This window comes from Molossus molossus, unplaced genomic scaffold, assembly GCF_014108415.1.
Source record: "Molossus molossus isolate mMolMol1 unplaced genomic scaffold, mMolMol1.p scaffold_m16_p_19, whole genome shotgun sequence".
Taxonomy (NCBI): Eukaryota; Metazoa; Chordata; class Mammalia; order Chiroptera; family Molossidae; genus Molossus; species Molossus molossus.
In genome coordinates, this window is record NW_023425354.1 from 17,301,844 (window position 1) to 17,319,255 (window position 17,412).

The window sequence follows — 17,412 nt, forward strand, 5'->3', positions numbered from 1 at the left end:
CAAAAAAGTAACTTTTAAAAGACCCTCCTCTTATGTGGCACACCATTATTTAACTAAATAATATCTAGAAAGCTTAAAAGTTAATGTTTTAGGAATTAAAGAGAATCATCCAGGAGAAGAGTTGTTGGATTGTGGGCTCCTGTTTAAGACCACTCTTTCATTTTCATTTTTCTAGATGGTGACTTGTCCTTGGTATTGATTTAGGCGAGTCATTATAGCTGCCTTTGCATTAGCAAGAAGGGAGGGTCAGTAGTGGCTATTTTAGGCCTAATCTGAGCCATTCTCAGTAAATGATGTGTTATGTTCTGGACAAGGTATTCTTGATTTTATAGATCACTTCTAAGAGACACAGAGAGAAAAATACTGATGTGATTCTCAAGATACATGAATGGTTTTTATTATAAGTCATTGCCTTTTGATTCAGACTAGTCTTCAGAAAATCAAGCCTTATAGGTAACTTTTATGTTCTATTGTGATTTATTTATTTAAAAAATTTTTTTTCTTTATTGATTTTAGAGAGAGAGGAAGGGAGAGGGAGAGATAGAAACATCTATGAGAGAGAACATTGATTGGCTGTCTCCTGCATGCCCCCTACTGGGATTGGCCCACTGAGCCACACTGGTGGGGCTGTTCTATTGTGATTTAAATAACAGCAGGACTTTCCTGCAAAACTGGTGGTATTGAGTAAATAGAATATATATTTAAATTACTAGGATGCTTAATTTAACTGGGTAGTGGTTTCTAAGGATCTACAGTATTATTTATTTTGATGACTTTCAGGCAGCCCTTGACATTCGGCAGTCGGTGTTTGGTGGCAAAAATATCCATGTAGCAACAGCTCATGAAGACTTGGCTTATTCTTCTTATGTTCACCAATATAGTTCTGGGAAATTTGACAATGCACTGTAAGTTCCATGTTCCTTTTCAGTGAGGGATTGAATTTTGTTGCTATTGTTTTGTTTTGTTTTTCCTAATACAGTAGTATTTAATGTACTTTATGCATTAAATATGTCTTCCTGGAGCTTTAACATGATGCCTAAAATGTTCTTGACGTTTTTAAAAATCATACCACTTTATAAGCCATCTGTTTAGAGTTTACATGGTTTAATATTGAGACTTGCATATTTTCATAAAAATATAACAACTTTTGAATATTTTTTTTTAATAATTTTTTTTTTTAGTAAAACAGTAGTAGCCTCTGGCAAAATGGCAAACTTAACCTAAAAAATTCTTGCCCAGAACACACAGAAATACTGAATAATACAGTTATTTTGTAAAATGTATAACTGAGCTTGCAAGGGAGAAGAAATCTCCACAGGCCAATAATGGACCTAAATCCAAACTGGTGTAACTACTCTGGGGTCGTGGGAAAGTTTACAAGTTTCTGTAAATCTTCCTTGAACAGCAGTCCTGGTGTTTTAAGAGACAAAGTATTTAGTCCACAGGAAGCTGAGTTAGAACTGAAATCCTCACATGAAGCTAGGATCAAGGCTACACCCTCAGGGAAAGGGTAGACTAGGGGGAAAAATTTTGCCTGCTGGCAAGAGAGATGACAGGGAAACTTGTCATAAATTCCTCAGGGGAATTTATAACTACAGACATGTAGCACTCTTGTGATGGGGCGTCCCCAAATTCAGAAATACATTGAAAAGCACTCTGAGACTACTATTTCTCTTGGATTGCCTTTCAGGAGAAAATGTATAACTCTGGGAAATAACCCTTAACTCAAACCATATAGACTTTCTATAGATCCAGTTCAACCTAAGATGAACTCACCATTTAAAAACAATTAAAAATAAGTAAGGCAGCATTTCCTTATGAGTGAGAGTCAGCAGACATAATGAATAGGATTAATACCCTAAAAATGTCGTTTAACAGAACTTTTTGGTTGATACCATAATAAAGTAAGTATTCTCGAATGATTAAAAATATAAATGGATTGGCAAACTACGGCCTGCAGGCAAAATAAAGTTTTATTGGAACAGAGCAATGCTCCTTTGCGCATGTATTGTCTGGCTGCTTTCACGTTACAACAGCAGAGTTGAGTAGTTGGGATAGAGTGTGTGGCCCATGCAACCTAAAATATTTACTGTCTGGCCCTTTACAGAGAATAATTGCTGACCCTGATATAAAAGAAGGAATCAGTAATATTTTGGAGGGAAAATAAAGAAAAGGCAGATTTAAAAACAAAACATCTGTCTGATACATGCTACAGAATGGATGAACCTTGAAAACATGTACTAAGTGAAAGAAGCCAGTCACAAAGGACATTTGTATGATTACGTTTATGTGAAATATCCAGAATAGGAAAATTCATAGAGACAGAAAGTAAAGGTGGGTTGGTTGTGCAGGGCTAGGGGGTTGGCGAAAAAGTAGGGTTACTGCTAATGGGTACAGGGTTTCTTTTTGGGGTGGTGAAAATATTCTGAAATCGTGGTGATGGGTACACAACTCTGTGAATATACTAAAAACCACTGAATTGTACACTTTAAATAGGTGAATTGTGTGGTATGAGTTACATCTTAATATAAGAGCTGTTAAAGGGAAGGGAGGGAGGGAGGGAGTCAATGGGAGAAAAAAGGAGGGACATCAGTAATACAACAATAAAGATATAGATTTTTTAAAAGAGCTGTTATGAAAAAGAAAATATAGCTAGACTTCGAAAATAGTAATTGACATTAAAACTCAGTAGACAGGTTAAACAGCAGATTAAACACAATTAAACAGACAGTTGGCAATTAGAATACATTTAATGTAATGAAAAAGTAATGATTATTTGGAAGATGGATATAGAAGTCTTAGTTTTTGAAAGGAACTGGTGGTTAAGATAGACAAAAAGCTTACCTTCTGCTTGGTGAGATGGGCCATAAACAAATAACCAAACCTGCCAGGTGAGGATGCATGCTGTGAAGGAGGATCAAGTAAGCCGAGTTTAGAGAGTGATGGTAGATGATTTAAGGACTTTTGTAAAGGCTAGTCTAGAAAGGCTTTTCAGTGAGGAGGGAGCCCTGTGGATATTCAAGGGAAGAGCATTTCCATATAAATGGAGTGTAAGAGTTCCGGTAAGAACATGATTTGCATATGCAGAGAACTGCTAGGCCCTTGTGACCAGAGTGGGGAGGAGAAGGTTGTTTTTGAAAATGTCAGGAGTTGAGGTTAGATAGGTAGCCCAGTAAAAGATAGTTTTGAACCTTATAGACTCTAATAACAACCTCGTAGTTTATTCTGAGGGAGATGTAAATCCATTGGATGTTAAAAGTTTAGTCCACAAGCAGATGGAAATTTAAACAAAAAACTTGTTTTTACCACAAGAGTGTTAGAAATTCTGTCAGTATTATATATTGTGGGGTTTTTTTAATGCTTAAATCACTTGTAACTAAAAAGAAATACCAGACTATACTTACCTGTATTGCTCATTTCTGTCCAAACGGTGGGCTGAAGGTTTAATTTTGATGACAGTGTTGAAGGGAGGGAGGGAAGTAAGAAAGCCTGAGAGGGAAGGCGGGGTGGGGAGGAAATGCCAGAATATATCTATCTGTATTGCAGATTTCATGCAGAAAGAGCTATTGGTATCATTACCCACATCCTACCTGAAGATCATCTTCTTTTGGCTTCTTCAAAGAGGGTGAAAGGTACCCTTTGTAATTTAGTCTCCAATAAATGTCTATCTATATCCATATCTTTATCTGTATCTGTATATATACATATATTAGATTTCTTTGGCTATCAATTGTAATAGATATCTCTGATATTTTTTAATTGATTCTATATGGTATAAAATAGGAGTATTTGTTTATTTCTTCAGGGGTAGTGCTTAGGATTAGACTGTATCTATATATTAATAAGATAGCCGATTCACTAATTTAAGAGTATTAGCCAGCAACTCTGCATAAGAACTTCCAGTGGTTCATAATGAAAGGCTGTTTGCTTCTCTCATATAACATTGTTAATGAGTGGCAGTGTCTAGCTCCCCTCCCTCCCTCCATTTACATGGATTCATTCATGTATAACACAAAAGATTATTGTACAGTAACATGGATAGCAAAACTGAAGATGGGATTTTCACATACCTTAGCTTTATAGTACAAGATTCTGTCAGCTGCCTATAACATTATCCTTAATGTTGCAAGGCTCTTAAATACCACTTTCTTTTTTAATGTTTTTATTAATTTTAGAGAGAGAGGGGAAGGGAAAGGTAGAGAGAGAAAGAGAAGCATCGATTGGTTGCCTCCCGTATGCACCCTGATGGGGGATAGAACCAACAACTTGGGTATGTGCCCTAACTACGTATTGAACCTGAAACCTTTTGGTGCATGGGACAATGCTCATCTAACTGAGCTGCTCTAGCTAGGGCTACCACTTCCTTTTTTTTATTTTAACTTTTCCTGTATTCACTACCAAGCCCCTTTCATTTAAGGCATTTATTTTTCCAACATAATTGGGTCACCCTTGTGGTAACTCCATGCATGTGGATAAATTTTACCTTAATCCTGGAACTGAGTGAGTTTCCCTTCACCCTCAGTTTGCATTTTTTAAAAAAATTATTTATTTATTTTTAAATTTGTTTTTTATTGATGTTTTAGAGAGAAAGGGAGAGGAGGTAGGAGAGAGAAACATCAGTTGGCTGCCTCCCACAGGCACCCCGGGACCAGGGATTGAGCCTGCAACCTGGGCATCGGCCCTGACCAGGAATTGAACCGGTGACCTTTCCATGCATTAGACAACTCTCAACCAACTGAGCCACAGCAGCCAGGGTTCAGTTTGCATTTTTAAAGTTACATAAGCAATACATGATCAATGTCAAAAATTAAAATACAGAAAAGAGGAAACAAAATTAATTAAATCATCCGAAATATTACCAATCCAGCATCAACATTTTGGTGAAATATTTTTAGACTTTTTTTCTTCATTCAATAATGAAATAAATGAATACATTTTTTTCTTAGTTTTATAATCTTCTTTTTGTTTGTTTTGTTGTTTTCTGTTAATCCTCACCTGAGGATATTTTTCTGTTGATTTTTAGATAGGGAGGGAGGGAGGATGGGGAAAGGGGGAGGGAAGGAGAAATGTAAGAGACACATTGACTATTTGCCTCCCCCATGGCCCCAGTCAGGGCTAGGAATCGAACCTGTGACGGGACCCTTTGGTTTGAGGGCCAGTGCTCTAACCACTGCGCCAAATTGGCCAGGACTATATAATCTGCTTTTTATACTTACTATGAACATTTTTCCATATTAGTACATGTAGGTATGTATCTTTTTCACTGATGTTTTTAATCTCACCTCTGGTTTTGGACCTTCATATTGTTTTTAACTTTTTGTTCTTTAAAAATGCTGTCGTGAAGTAAATCTCTTAACTTTTGTGCACATGGACAGTTTTCCTAGAAATAAAATTACCTGGTAAAAGACTGATTTTTAAGACTAAGTGAAATTTGAAAACCTTGAATGTGACTTTGAAATCTTCATGCCTGATTTGATTGGTCAAGTGAGTAGGAAGAAACCAGTTCTTATAGTTGTATTTGGTTAAAGGTTATATTTTATAGAAGTGTAGTTTCAGAATTTTCAACTGTGCTTAGGTTCTTCTTGACACAGTTTCATAACTTTAAAAATTTTGCCTTTTCCTTTAAAAAACAAACGCAAAGTATTAACAGTCTACTACGATATAAATGAATTCTGCAAAATAATTTTATGACACCTGTTTTTTTAAGTAATGTTTTCCCCCTTTATTGATTTGAGAGACAGAGAAAGGGAGAGGGAGGGAGAGATAGAAACATTGGTGAGAGAGAATATCAATTGGCTTCCTCCTGCATGCCCCTCACTAGGGATTTGGCCCATAACCTGGGCATGTGCCCTGACCAGGAATCAAACCAGCGACCTCTTGGTAAGTGGGTCGATGCTCGACCACTAAGCCACACCAGCGGGAGTAAGTTTTTTAAATTGATTTTTTAGAGAGAGAAGAAAGGAGAGAAAGATAAAACACTGATGTGAGAGAGTTACATCAGTCGGCTGCCTCCTGCACACTGCGGATCAAGCCGCAACCTGGGCATGTTCCCTGACTGGGGATGGAACAGGGACAACACACTGGCTGGGCACCATTGTTTTTCTTTTTCTTTTTTTTTCAAATCCTCACCCGAGGATATTTTTTCATTTATTTTCAGATAGAGTAGGGGGTGGCATCTATGTGAGAGAGATACATCCACTGGTGGCATCCCGCTTGACCCTGACCAGGGCCAGGGCCTGAACTCCGACCAAGGTACATGCCCTTGACTGGAATCAAACTCGTGATTCTTTGGTCCGCGGGCCGATGAGCTAACCGCCGAGCCAAACCGGCCAGGGCACCATTGTTTATCTTAAATTTGAAATTCATTATACTATGCAAAATGGAATGACCCCCACCCCCTCACTGTATTTTTTTAGTAAAGTGGAATACTTTTCTTCTTTACCAGTTTTAAACCATATCGACATATAAACATATGCAACAATCATTTATAGCATTTAATTTTAAATTATATGCTCAGATTAGTTTAGATGGATGGTTTGGAAGTATACTGATATCATTGCTTTCTTACTCAGCACTTATTTTAGAGGAGATTGCAATTGACTGTCATAATAAAGAAACTGAACAGAGGCTGCTTCAAGAAGCTCATGATTTGCACCTATCTTCGCTCCAACTAGCTAAAAAAGCTTTTGGGGAATTCAATGTACAGACTGCAAAACACTATGGAAACCTTGGGAGACTTTATCAGTCAATGAGAAAATTTAAGGTAGAAGCATGTTTTACTATATTTTTCTTTCTCTAAATAATGTTAAGTCATAAAGTATAATCAAATAATACACCTTTAGTAATCTTAATAAAGTGCACATTTATTTTACTTCAACCTTATTTCATTAAAAATTTGAGAAAATATCTAGTATAAAATGTTGTCAAAATATAAATAAATTTTAAAAATCCAGACCGTGGAAAAATAAGAAATATATCAAACCATAAAGGTGAATATGCTTATTGTAGTTAGCCTTAAAACATAGCTTTTAGGTAGGTTAAGTACAGCAAGTAGCGGAATGCCTGGTACATAGCGGGTATGCAAGAAATGTCAAATATTGCAAGTATTATCAATCATAGCAATAAAGTTTACTGAATTTCCCTTTTAGTATTTTGGGTTATAAATTTCTTTTTTTTTTTTTTTATCCTCACCTGAGGATACTTTTCCATTGATTTTCAGGTAAAGTGGGAGGGAGAGAGAGAGAGAGAGAGAAACATCGATGTGAGAGAGACACATTGATTGGTCGCCTCCTGCACGACCCCAACCAGGGCCGGGGGCTGAACCACAACCAAGGGATGTGCCCTTGACTGGAATCGAACCCGTGACTCTGGTCCACAGGCCAAAGCTCTTACCGCTGAGCCAAACTGGCCAGGGCTTGGGTTATAAATTCTGAATAATGTCCATTTTAGGGTCACCATGTGGAAAGGATAAGAGTAGCTGCTTCGTTAATTTTACCTGAAACTCAATCTACTTAACAACCTCAATTAACCTGAGTTTAGTTTGTCAGAATAAAAATTGACAAAACTCCAAAAAATAAAAGAGTATACATTAACATGCTATAGTATGAAATTTAAAACTTCACAAGTTTCAGTTAAATTTTAGAGTGTGTTAATTGAAAGAAATGTTTCATTTTAGAATGTTTTGATGGTATTTTCGTCTAACAACTTTTTATTTACCATTTTTCTTTTGTCATTTTTGTCATAGAATGCTATTACTACCATAAGGTTATATACATAGCTTCCCCAAATCAGTAATACTTCCCATAGTTAACTTTTGGAATAGCATAGTATATTCTCTGAACTGATTATCTTATAACATCCATAAAATGCCTTTGGCATTTAAAAGAATCTTGCTCATTGGGTAAGAATTGTTGACATAAGAAAATATACAATCTAATGATTTGTATGGCTTAATGATTTTTTTTAGGAAGCTGAAGAAATGCACATCAAAGCAATTCAGATTAAAGAGCAACTTCTTGGTCAAGAAGATTATGAAGTAGCCCTTTCAGTGGGACATCTGGCTTCTTTATATAATTATGACATGAATCAGTATGAAAATGCTGAGAAACTTTATTTGCGATCTATAGCAATTGGTATGTTATTTTAAATTTTTCTTGGTCAGTTGATTAGAGATCAACATGTCTTAAATGTTATACAACGGAAGTGTTGTTACCAAGACTTAAATGAGTTTGGAGCTGCCCAGTATTTCTAGAAAATACCCAAAAATCATCTGGAACATTTTGCTAAACATGATTTATTGATGTTAAAACCAGTATAAAGTATGATACAGTGTCAAATATAGGCAAAAGTAGTTTATTAAACTATTTGTGTAATTATTACCCCTTCCATTCTTCTGGATTTAATCATAGATCAGGTTTTTCTTTTTCTTTTTTTTTTTAACTTGATATTAATGGAATCATACAGTATATATTTTTATATCTCTAGTTTCTTTTTTTGTGTGGTGCGTGCCCCTAGCGGGAACCGAACTTGAGACTCTCTGGTCCACAGGCCGATGCTCAACCACTGAGCCAAACTGGCCAGGGCTCTAGTTTCTTTTGACGAACATGAATAATAAAAATCATCTATGTTCTAGATCACTATTTAATGTGCCTGTTAAAACTCTTCATTTTTCTATTGACTTGTCTGTCGTTTTCTAATTGGCTTGTAGAGTTTTTTTTAATAGAATATGGACATAACAAACCCTTTGTTGGTTATGTGTGTTGTAGATCACTTTCACTTTACTGCATTTTGGGGGTGGAGGTTAATCTTCACCTGAGGATATTTTTTGCATTGAATTTTAGAGAGGAAAGGAGGAAGAGGGAGACAGGAGAGAGAGAGAGACATCATGTGAGAGAGACACATCAATTGGTTGGCTCCTGCACTTGCCAAGCAGGGATCAAACCTACAACCCAGATATGTGCCCTTTCAGGACTCAAACCCAAAATTCCTTCAGTCCATGGGCTGACATTGTAACCATTGAGCCAAACTGGCCAGGGCTCCCCCTACCCCCCGTGTGGATATGCAGTTGACCCAGAACCATTTGTTTTTTAAATCCTCACCTAAGAACATGTGTTTTTTGTTTGTTTGTTTTTTTAGAATGAGGAGGGAGGGAGGGAGAGAGGGAGGGAAGGAGGGACGGACAGACAGAGAGACAGACAGACAGACAGACAGTGGTTGTCTCTGATATGTGCCTCAACTGGGGATCAAACCCAAAAGAAAACCTAGTGTGTACCCTGACTGGGAATTTAACCTGAAACCTTTTTGGTGCAAAGGATGGCGCTCTGACCAACTGAGTCTGGCCAGGGCAACCCAGGACCATTTTTTCAAAAGATTGTTTTTCTCCCCCTGCTGTAATACCTTTGTCATAAAGCATGTATATCTGTATATGTGGATTCCCCATTATCCGTAATATTTTACTTGCTCAACCCTAAAATACACATAAAGTAGTTTTAGAATTTTTAACCTACAGTACTATGAAAAACAAACCTACTACTTAGAGTTCTTTGTTTCCCGTTTTATTTGTCTTCAGTATGAAGCTACATACTCAGAATTCAAAATTTACTTGGGTTATTACTCCTCCCCACCCCACCTGGTCAGTATAGTTATTCATTTGAAAAATAATTAAGTTCATATGTTTATGTTTGTATAACATTTATTTTCTCCATCTGTATTTACTTGGTTAAATTTTTTTAAGTATGTGAAATATTAATGTTCTTTAAGTCAGGACTATAGAAAAGTATGTTCACAGATGTGTGATTTTCCTCTATTTTTTAAATTAATTTTAAAATTTATTTTAGAGAGAGGAAGGGAAGGGGAGAGAGAGAGAAACATTGATGAGAACGTCAATTGGCTACCTCCTGCATGCCCCCCACCAGGGATTTGGCCCACAGTCTGGGCATGTGCCCTGACCAGGAATTGAAGAGGCGACCTTTTGCTGCATGGATCAACGCTCAACCACTGAGCCACACTGGCCGGGCTCCCCTAAATTTTTTTTCTCACTTTTCACCCACCCACTATGGGTAAACAATCTTACTAGTTTCTCATTTACCCTTTCTGTGTATCTTTTTACACAAATGTTAAGATACATAAATATTTTGTTTTCCCTTTCTTATACAAAGATAGCATACTGTAGGTGTTTTTGTACTTTGCTTTTTTTTTAAATCCTCACCCAAGGATATTTTTCTGTTTATCATCAGATACAGTGGGGGAGAGAGAGAGAGAGAGAGACATTGATGTGAGAGAGACACATCGACTGGTTGCCTTCCGCACGATCCTGACCAAGGCCAGGGACAAACTGCAACCAAGGTACGTGCCATTGGCCAGAATCAAACCTGGGACTCATTGGGCCATGGGCCAATGATCTGCCATTGAGCCAAACCAGCCAGGGCTGCTTTCTTTTTTTCTTTTTCTTTTTTTTTTTTACCTTAGCATTATACCCTGTAAGTCACTCCATTTCACTTCATAGAGAGTTAAGAGTTTTCTCCTTTGTGTACAGATGGATAATACAACATTGAATGGATGTACTATGGTTAATCGAACCATTTCCTGTTTATTCTCATTTATTTCTAATATTTTACAATCATAAAGAGTGCTATAATGATTAGTCTTGTGCATATATATTTTTCTGTTGGAGGTGCTGCTGTTTTTTACTTTTTAGATCTCTTCAAATCCATCCTTCAAACTATGAAATTATATTCTGGTGAAGCCAACTGCTTTAGACAGAAAAAAAAATTGAAAGTCTTAGCGATAAAAAGAAGTGAATTTATTCCTTTTAAGGCAATAAAACCAAACCCACTATTTAAAGAACTGAACTTATATTGTCTTGTAGAAACCACTTGTTATTTCATTGTGTGAACTTTGTTTTTCTTTTCTTTTTTTTTTTTTTGTTGTTGTTTTTTGTTACTTTCAGGAAAGAAACTTTTTGGTGAAGGTTACAGTGGACTAGAATATGATTATCGAGGTCTCATTAAACTTTACAACTCCATTGGAAATTACGAGAAAGTGTTTGAATATCACAATGTTCTGTCTAACTGGAACCGGTTGCGAGATCGACAGTATTCAGTGACCGATGCTCTTGAAGACGTCAACACCAGCCCCCAGTCCACTGAAGAAGTGGTGCAGTCCTTCCTGATTTCTCAGAGTGCTGAGGGACCGAGCTGCTGAGGCATGACCTCAGTTAACTAATTTACCTTTCCCAGATTCCAGGGAATTCATACTGTGAAATCAAAACCATGTTGTTTTTTGGGGGCTGGAATTTGCATTGAAACACTGGTCCAGTCCATTGACCCTATTTGGGTGATCCCTATCTTGCAGAGTGTCCATAGGAATAAGCATATATTCAGTTATATTCAGCATGTTCCGCATGTATAAGTAGTCTGGCCCATATTTTCAACTTAGTAGAACAGACAACAGGAAATCTTTTTTTTTTCTTTTTAAAAAATAATTCATTTTGCAGAAAGCCTAAAAGGAAAAACCCCTAAATAAAACTATTTAAGAGTTTAAGAGTTGCATTCTTATTATGTAAGGATGATTTTAACAACTTTTTAACATATAATTCTTCCTTGTGGAGGTATTTAATAATGTACTGTAAAGAAATTTCATGGGGGAAATCTTTATATGCAGTATAGAAAAGTTAACAGAAATACTAGTAGAAGAGGGACATCTGACTTGGGTTTGGCTGCCTGACCCAGGGAAGTGCATACAACCACTCCACAGCTCTGTTACAAGGGAAGGGCTGTCAGATTCATCTGTACTGGACCAGTGTTGATCTGTAAGTAATAGAAAAGCTGATAGGCCAGCAGTTCTAACTCTTGGTTTTTCTTTTTTTCCCTTTTCTTTTGGTACAACAATGCAAGATGCTCTGATAGCATTTGCTAACAGGACCAGGAGGATCTAAAGAGGACCAGCCTAATGTGGAAAGGGTTATTTGGACCAGAGGCTTTAGATTATTATTTTAGCCCTTGCATTTACTTTTATCAGTAGAATGATTTCATTTAAATGTATAATGAAAAGTGATAATGCAAAAAGTATAGTCATGTAATAGACACCAAACTAAAGAAATTTGGCAATTTAAGTGGCATAGCTTTAGTCAAGGTACACAGACAGATAGCAATGCCAGGAGAAAGTCTATAAATATCTGCTGAAGCCATCCCCTCATTTTAAATGCTACCCTAATAATCAATGCAGTTAACAAGTATACTGGCTAAGAGTCATGAAATTTCTCTTGTCCAGATGGGAATTTTAGGTTACTATATGGTTTGTGGGGATTGATAGAAAAATGAATGCCCCAAATAAACAAGTCTTAGAAATCTTTCGTTTTTATGGTAAATAATTAGTACAACTAGGCCATTTTAGTATGACTGGGTCATTTTATTTGAAATTCAAGAGTCAAATGGAAAAATCCCCTAATATATCTATTTCACTAACTTGTCTTTTTGTTTAGAGTTTTGATTTTTTTTTTTTTTTTTTTAAGTCAGGTTATTTAATGTTGAGGTAATCAAATTTTAGAATGTGAGATGTAGCAATCCAAGAAACAAAAAGGTCTTTTGCTGTTACCTCAGTTCTTACTATAGTGGCCTCTTTGGTGCCGCTATAGTTAAGAATCAGGGTTTTCCCCCCTATTTTCAGGGGTTCATGACTTGGCTGTTGGAGATGTTATTCCTGGCTAACTGCCTGGAGGAGTCTATGGGTGAATGGATGTGTGTTGAATTTTGGTTTTCTTTTAACATGCATGTTGGGGGGGGGGGGGTGTCTAAACTGTCCGCCACATTCAATACAGAAAAATTAATTGGAGGTTTCAGATAAATTTGATTTTAAACACTTTTTGAACTTCCCAAATACAACCTTATTGAAAGCTGTTATTTGTAGTCTTGTTAGTTATGAGCCAGTATTTTTAATTCCCCAGGAGAGGATTGACTGGGGGAGGTACCTAAAGAGATGACACAAGCCCAGATCCTAAAATTATATCTGTATGATTTCAAAACCAGAGTTTATTTGTTAAATTGAATTATTTTCTTTTTAATTTTGAAAAGAGTACATTGGCACACCTGTACCTCACCCCCTCCCAGTTAATTGCAATCTAATGCCAAGAGGCACCTCTTTATTAATAACCAAATAGTCTGTGTGACCAATGACTAACATTTTTAAGTTACTCAGCTCTATCCTCATGGGCCTATATATTTTAATACCTCCAAAGATATTTTCAGGATAGGCTTTGTATACTTTTGTTGGTTATTTAGAGTCCTGTGGTATGTTTGTGGTATAGGAATGTCATGGTAAACTGTTTTTCAATAAATATTTTGAAACTTATGTTTCCATATGAAGTTTTTTTGTTTTGTTTTTTTTAATCTCTATTTTTGGTTTTGTGCACATAACATTTCCTACGATAAAATCAAATGACTTAAGGCCTCATTCAATTTGAGCTTAACTTAGCTCACACTCTGTGATAAAGCAACATGCTATTAGGAGCCTAGGATCACAGGGCAATAATGTTACGTGGCAGCCAGCTTCATCTTTAAAACAAAAGTTATTATTGGTAGTTTTTCCTTATTACTGCTACTTTAATGGAGTTTTCTGTAAATCCTTACACTTTGATTTAATGCAAATACTCTAGATTGAGAAAAAAGACTGCCAGTTTCCATTAGCGATGTAACATAATATGCTATTATTTATGGTTTTAATGCTGACTAATACCCTAATAATTTATAGTGTTGGATTTATCCTTTCAGTAGGAATGTTTAGGATAAGTTAGAGATAAACTGTCACCATGATTTCTGGGCTTAAAAAAAAAATCTCCAAGGGGAAAAAGAATTAAAATTAACCTCACAATAGCCAGTATCTTTCACAACATTTTTTTATATGGTAGGGTTGTGGGTAAGAAAACTTAGATCAAGTTTAAAGATTTTTCTGGAAGTTCGGCGAAGTAATGTTAAATAAGACGCCTATGGTCTCATCCTCTGACTTTCTTTTCTCTTACCCAGTCTTTTCCTCAAGTTCTGTGCTACTCAAGTTGGGTGCATCAGGAAGCTCTGCGACACTCATGTGCCACACAGGTGGTCCATCACTTCTGTGTTCATTTTAATGGAGTCGGTTGGGCTTCTTAGACCATAATTTTTATGGGTCCCCATAGCTGACTTTGCTCAAAGCATTAGGACCTTTATTACCATCAAAGCTCTATCTCTGCTTAAGAAGGAACTCACTATTGCTTCGAGTAACCCCAGTGTAGTAATTCCTGTATGCTTTCATCTTTTAAAATAAAAAATTTGACAAAGACCTTTGTTCCTAGGCTATTGGGGAAGAGTTTGTAATATGGTGAAGATTAAGTACAGAGGCTGCAACCTTATGAAAAGATTGCCACTTGGCTGCTCCTTCTAGTGCAAACAGAATGCTGAACAGTAAACACATGCCTAAGACACGATGGAAGCTTTTGGCCATACTTTAGAAAGAATCATTTGCTAAGTAGCAGGTATAGTTAACTGCCAGCTGGTATTTATTTTTTTCCCCAGAATGTGTAGCCCTGATGCTTCCAAACTGTTCTTTTTCTGGATAGCAAAGTTACTACTGGAAAAATACTTATTTATAATCAGTGCAGACTTTAAGAGCTTTATTTTTGCTTTAAAAAGTTAACATATTTCATCTCTTGGCTTTGGAGAATCTCAGATCTTGCTAGGAAATTTTTTGGGTTTTTTTAATCTGACATTTGGATTAATCTCTAGCATGAACACTAGTAGTTGTCCACAAATCTCAGGAATGTTTTAGGCAGAAAACCAGTTTTACCCTGTTGGTGTTCTGAAGGAGCATACTTTAGGATTTATTAAATAATACCCATCTTTAATTGCAGTCCTAGGTATCGATAGCATGAGTGGCCTTAGTGAGTTTGTTGAAGTGTACATTTTTTTTCAAAAGTAAAATTTAAGATTAAAAATATATGCTATATATAGATACTTAGAAAACTTGGTTTGTGGTGCACAAGTTAAGTGTTGGATCACTAAACAACTGTTGCAGGTACCATTTGTGTAACATTACTCATTTATGTATATTCCTTTTATGGGAAGATATGTTGCCATGGTAACTAAAACTTTTCAGTTTAGTTCTACTTTTATGATGTGAATGAATGCTACATTTTATTAAATATTACCAGGTCAGTACTATTTTTATACTTTATTAAGCAACAGGGGATTTTAGTTTAATAGATTCAGAGTAAAAAGCTCTTAATGAAACAGAAGCAAATCACTAACAATTCTTTACATGAAAATCCCCACTAATAGTGCCACAGTAATTTCTATAGAAATACCTAAGGTCATTGATAGATTTTTTAAGACAGTTCTTCATTGTGTCAGAATGACCCTTCATATCATCCTTGTCACAGACTTGTAGTACCCACCATTATTTGTAACCATTAAACCATACTAAGTATGTTTGTAACCAGCATTGTGATATATTCTGTACTTGTATTGCTAAAAATGAATTATTGACCTAATAAATACAGTGTTCCTGCATTCATGTTATATCTGTTTTCAATTTATTTTGAACACTTTGATTGAGACTTGGAATTATTTAAACATCGCAGACTGTTTTTATGAACGAACAGTGGGAGAGAAACTGTTGGAACCAGAACAGAAGTGTTCTTGTTCAAAAGATGCGAGGCAGAGGAGTCTCACGGTAACAGCATTCGGAAATGGTGCCCGTGAAAGTACTATGGAAAAGACAAAGCACTACGTTAGTGCAGGGGACTGTGAAGACTTGACAAAAAACTACACTGTTCTTTCCCCGAGTCTTTTAGCTTTAAAAAGCTAAAAATGGGCGATGAGACATGGTGAGATTCTGCTGGCCTTCAAAATGGAAGGGACCCTGGATTTGGGTTGCAGTTCCAGCTCCGCCTCTGAACAGTGGGGATTTGAGATACGAGTTGAGTTTCTCTGTGTTTCATTTCCTCCTGAATGGTGGGGTCACATTCGGTCTTTCAGAAACAATCCACCATGAAACATCATGAATCTTAAGCACTCTAAAAACAGTTACAGGAAAATAAACCAAATTTTTAAAATTCTAAAGAAAAACATTTAGACAAAAAAATCACCTTCACTTGCAACAGCCAGCACTGGCTTTGTCACCCGCCATCCTCAGTGATACCAAATTTTTACATTTTCCCCTAAACCTCGTGACTTGGAACATGCTGTTCTCACATGGAATGCCACTTCCTGTGTAAAGTCTTATCTGTTAAGCTCTGGACAAGAGAAGCTTCCGTTAGGGCTTAAGTTGCCTCTTCTTGGTACTTATGCAGCATTTTATTTAAAGCTTTGTTAAAGCCATTACCATATAACTTACAGAATTAAGACTATTTGCAGCTGATGAACTTTGGTGATTTGTGCATTTATTTAACATAAAGTTAACATACTATTTTAAGTGTTAGAAAATTATACCCACTTATTTTATACACATTTCCACAGTTTGAGAATTCAAGGCAAACTCATACTCAGTAGGATGGCTATTATCTGCATTATTGGTGGGAATATACTTTGGAAAACAGGTGGTTCCTCAAAAAATTGAAAACAATTACCATGTGATCCAGCAATACCTTGTCTAGGTATATATCTAAATGATTTAAGCAGGATTCAAACTAATATTTATACACCAGTGTTAATAGCATTATTCACAACAGCCAAAAGGTAGAAGCAATAAAATATCCATCAATGGATGAATGGACAAAAAAGTGTGGTATATACTACATACAATGAAATAACCTTAAAAAGAAAGGAAATCCGACCCATTCTGCAACAGGGATGAACCTTGAGAGTATTATGCTAAGTGAAATAAACCAGTAACAAAAGGAAGTGGGGAGAGAGTAAATACTATATGATTCCACTTATGTGAGGTTTCTGAAGTAATCAAACACCTAAAAACAAAGTAGACTAGTGGTTGTCAGAGCTAGTAGGAGGGGGAAATGGGGAGTGGTTGCTTAATAGGTACAGAGTTTCAGTTTTGCAAGATGAAGAAGTTAGGGAGATGACTTGCACAGCAATGTGAATATAATTAACACTACTGAATTGTACACTTACAAATAAGGTGGAAAAGTTGAGTTACCACCATTTTTTTAAAATTTCAGGGCAAAGGTGTTTAACATGCATAAACAGTTAAATCAGACATGATGCATAAAGTTTGATAAAGCTCAACTGCCACTTATTTCTGAATTAGAACACTGATGTAACTAGTCAAAGTTGATTTGCATTTAAATTCAGCTCAGCACAGAACCAGGCTGTTTTTCCCTCTTGGTGCTACTTAAAAACTGGGCGATGCGTGGGGGGAGGAGAATAGGTTTACAGTTATGGGTACATGAGAGTTTATTCTTGTATTATTATTTATTATTTTCCATATGAA

At 36.2% G+C, this 17,412-nt stretch overlaps 1 protein-coding gene across 2 annotated transcripts in view; it reads left to right on the forward strand.

Annotated features, from left to right (window-relative positions):
* Nucleotides 1-15,849, forward strand: part of APPBP2 (amyloid beta precursor protein binding protein 2) — a 54,433-nt gene extending 38,584 nt beyond the window's left edge. The window contains exons 9-13 of one of the 2 annotated variants that reach the window (XM_036268416.1): nt 781-905; nt 3,547-3,632; nt 6,573-6,763; nt 7,967-8,132; nt 10,949-11,501. In XM_036268416.1, the coding sequence (XP_036124309.1) occupies nt 781-905; nt 3,547-3,632; nt 6,573-6,763; nt 7,967-8,132; nt 10,949-11,202 (822 nt within the window). In that variant the 3' untranslated portion in view covers nt 11,203-11,501. Of the gene's footprint in view, nt 1-780; nt 906-3,546; nt 3,633-6,572; nt 6,764-7,966; nt 8,133-10,948 lie in introns of both variants that reach the window. The other variant, XM_036268417.1, reaches the window with a different exon arrangement.
* The last annotated feature ends 1,563 nt before the right edge of the window (nt 15,850-17,412 follow it).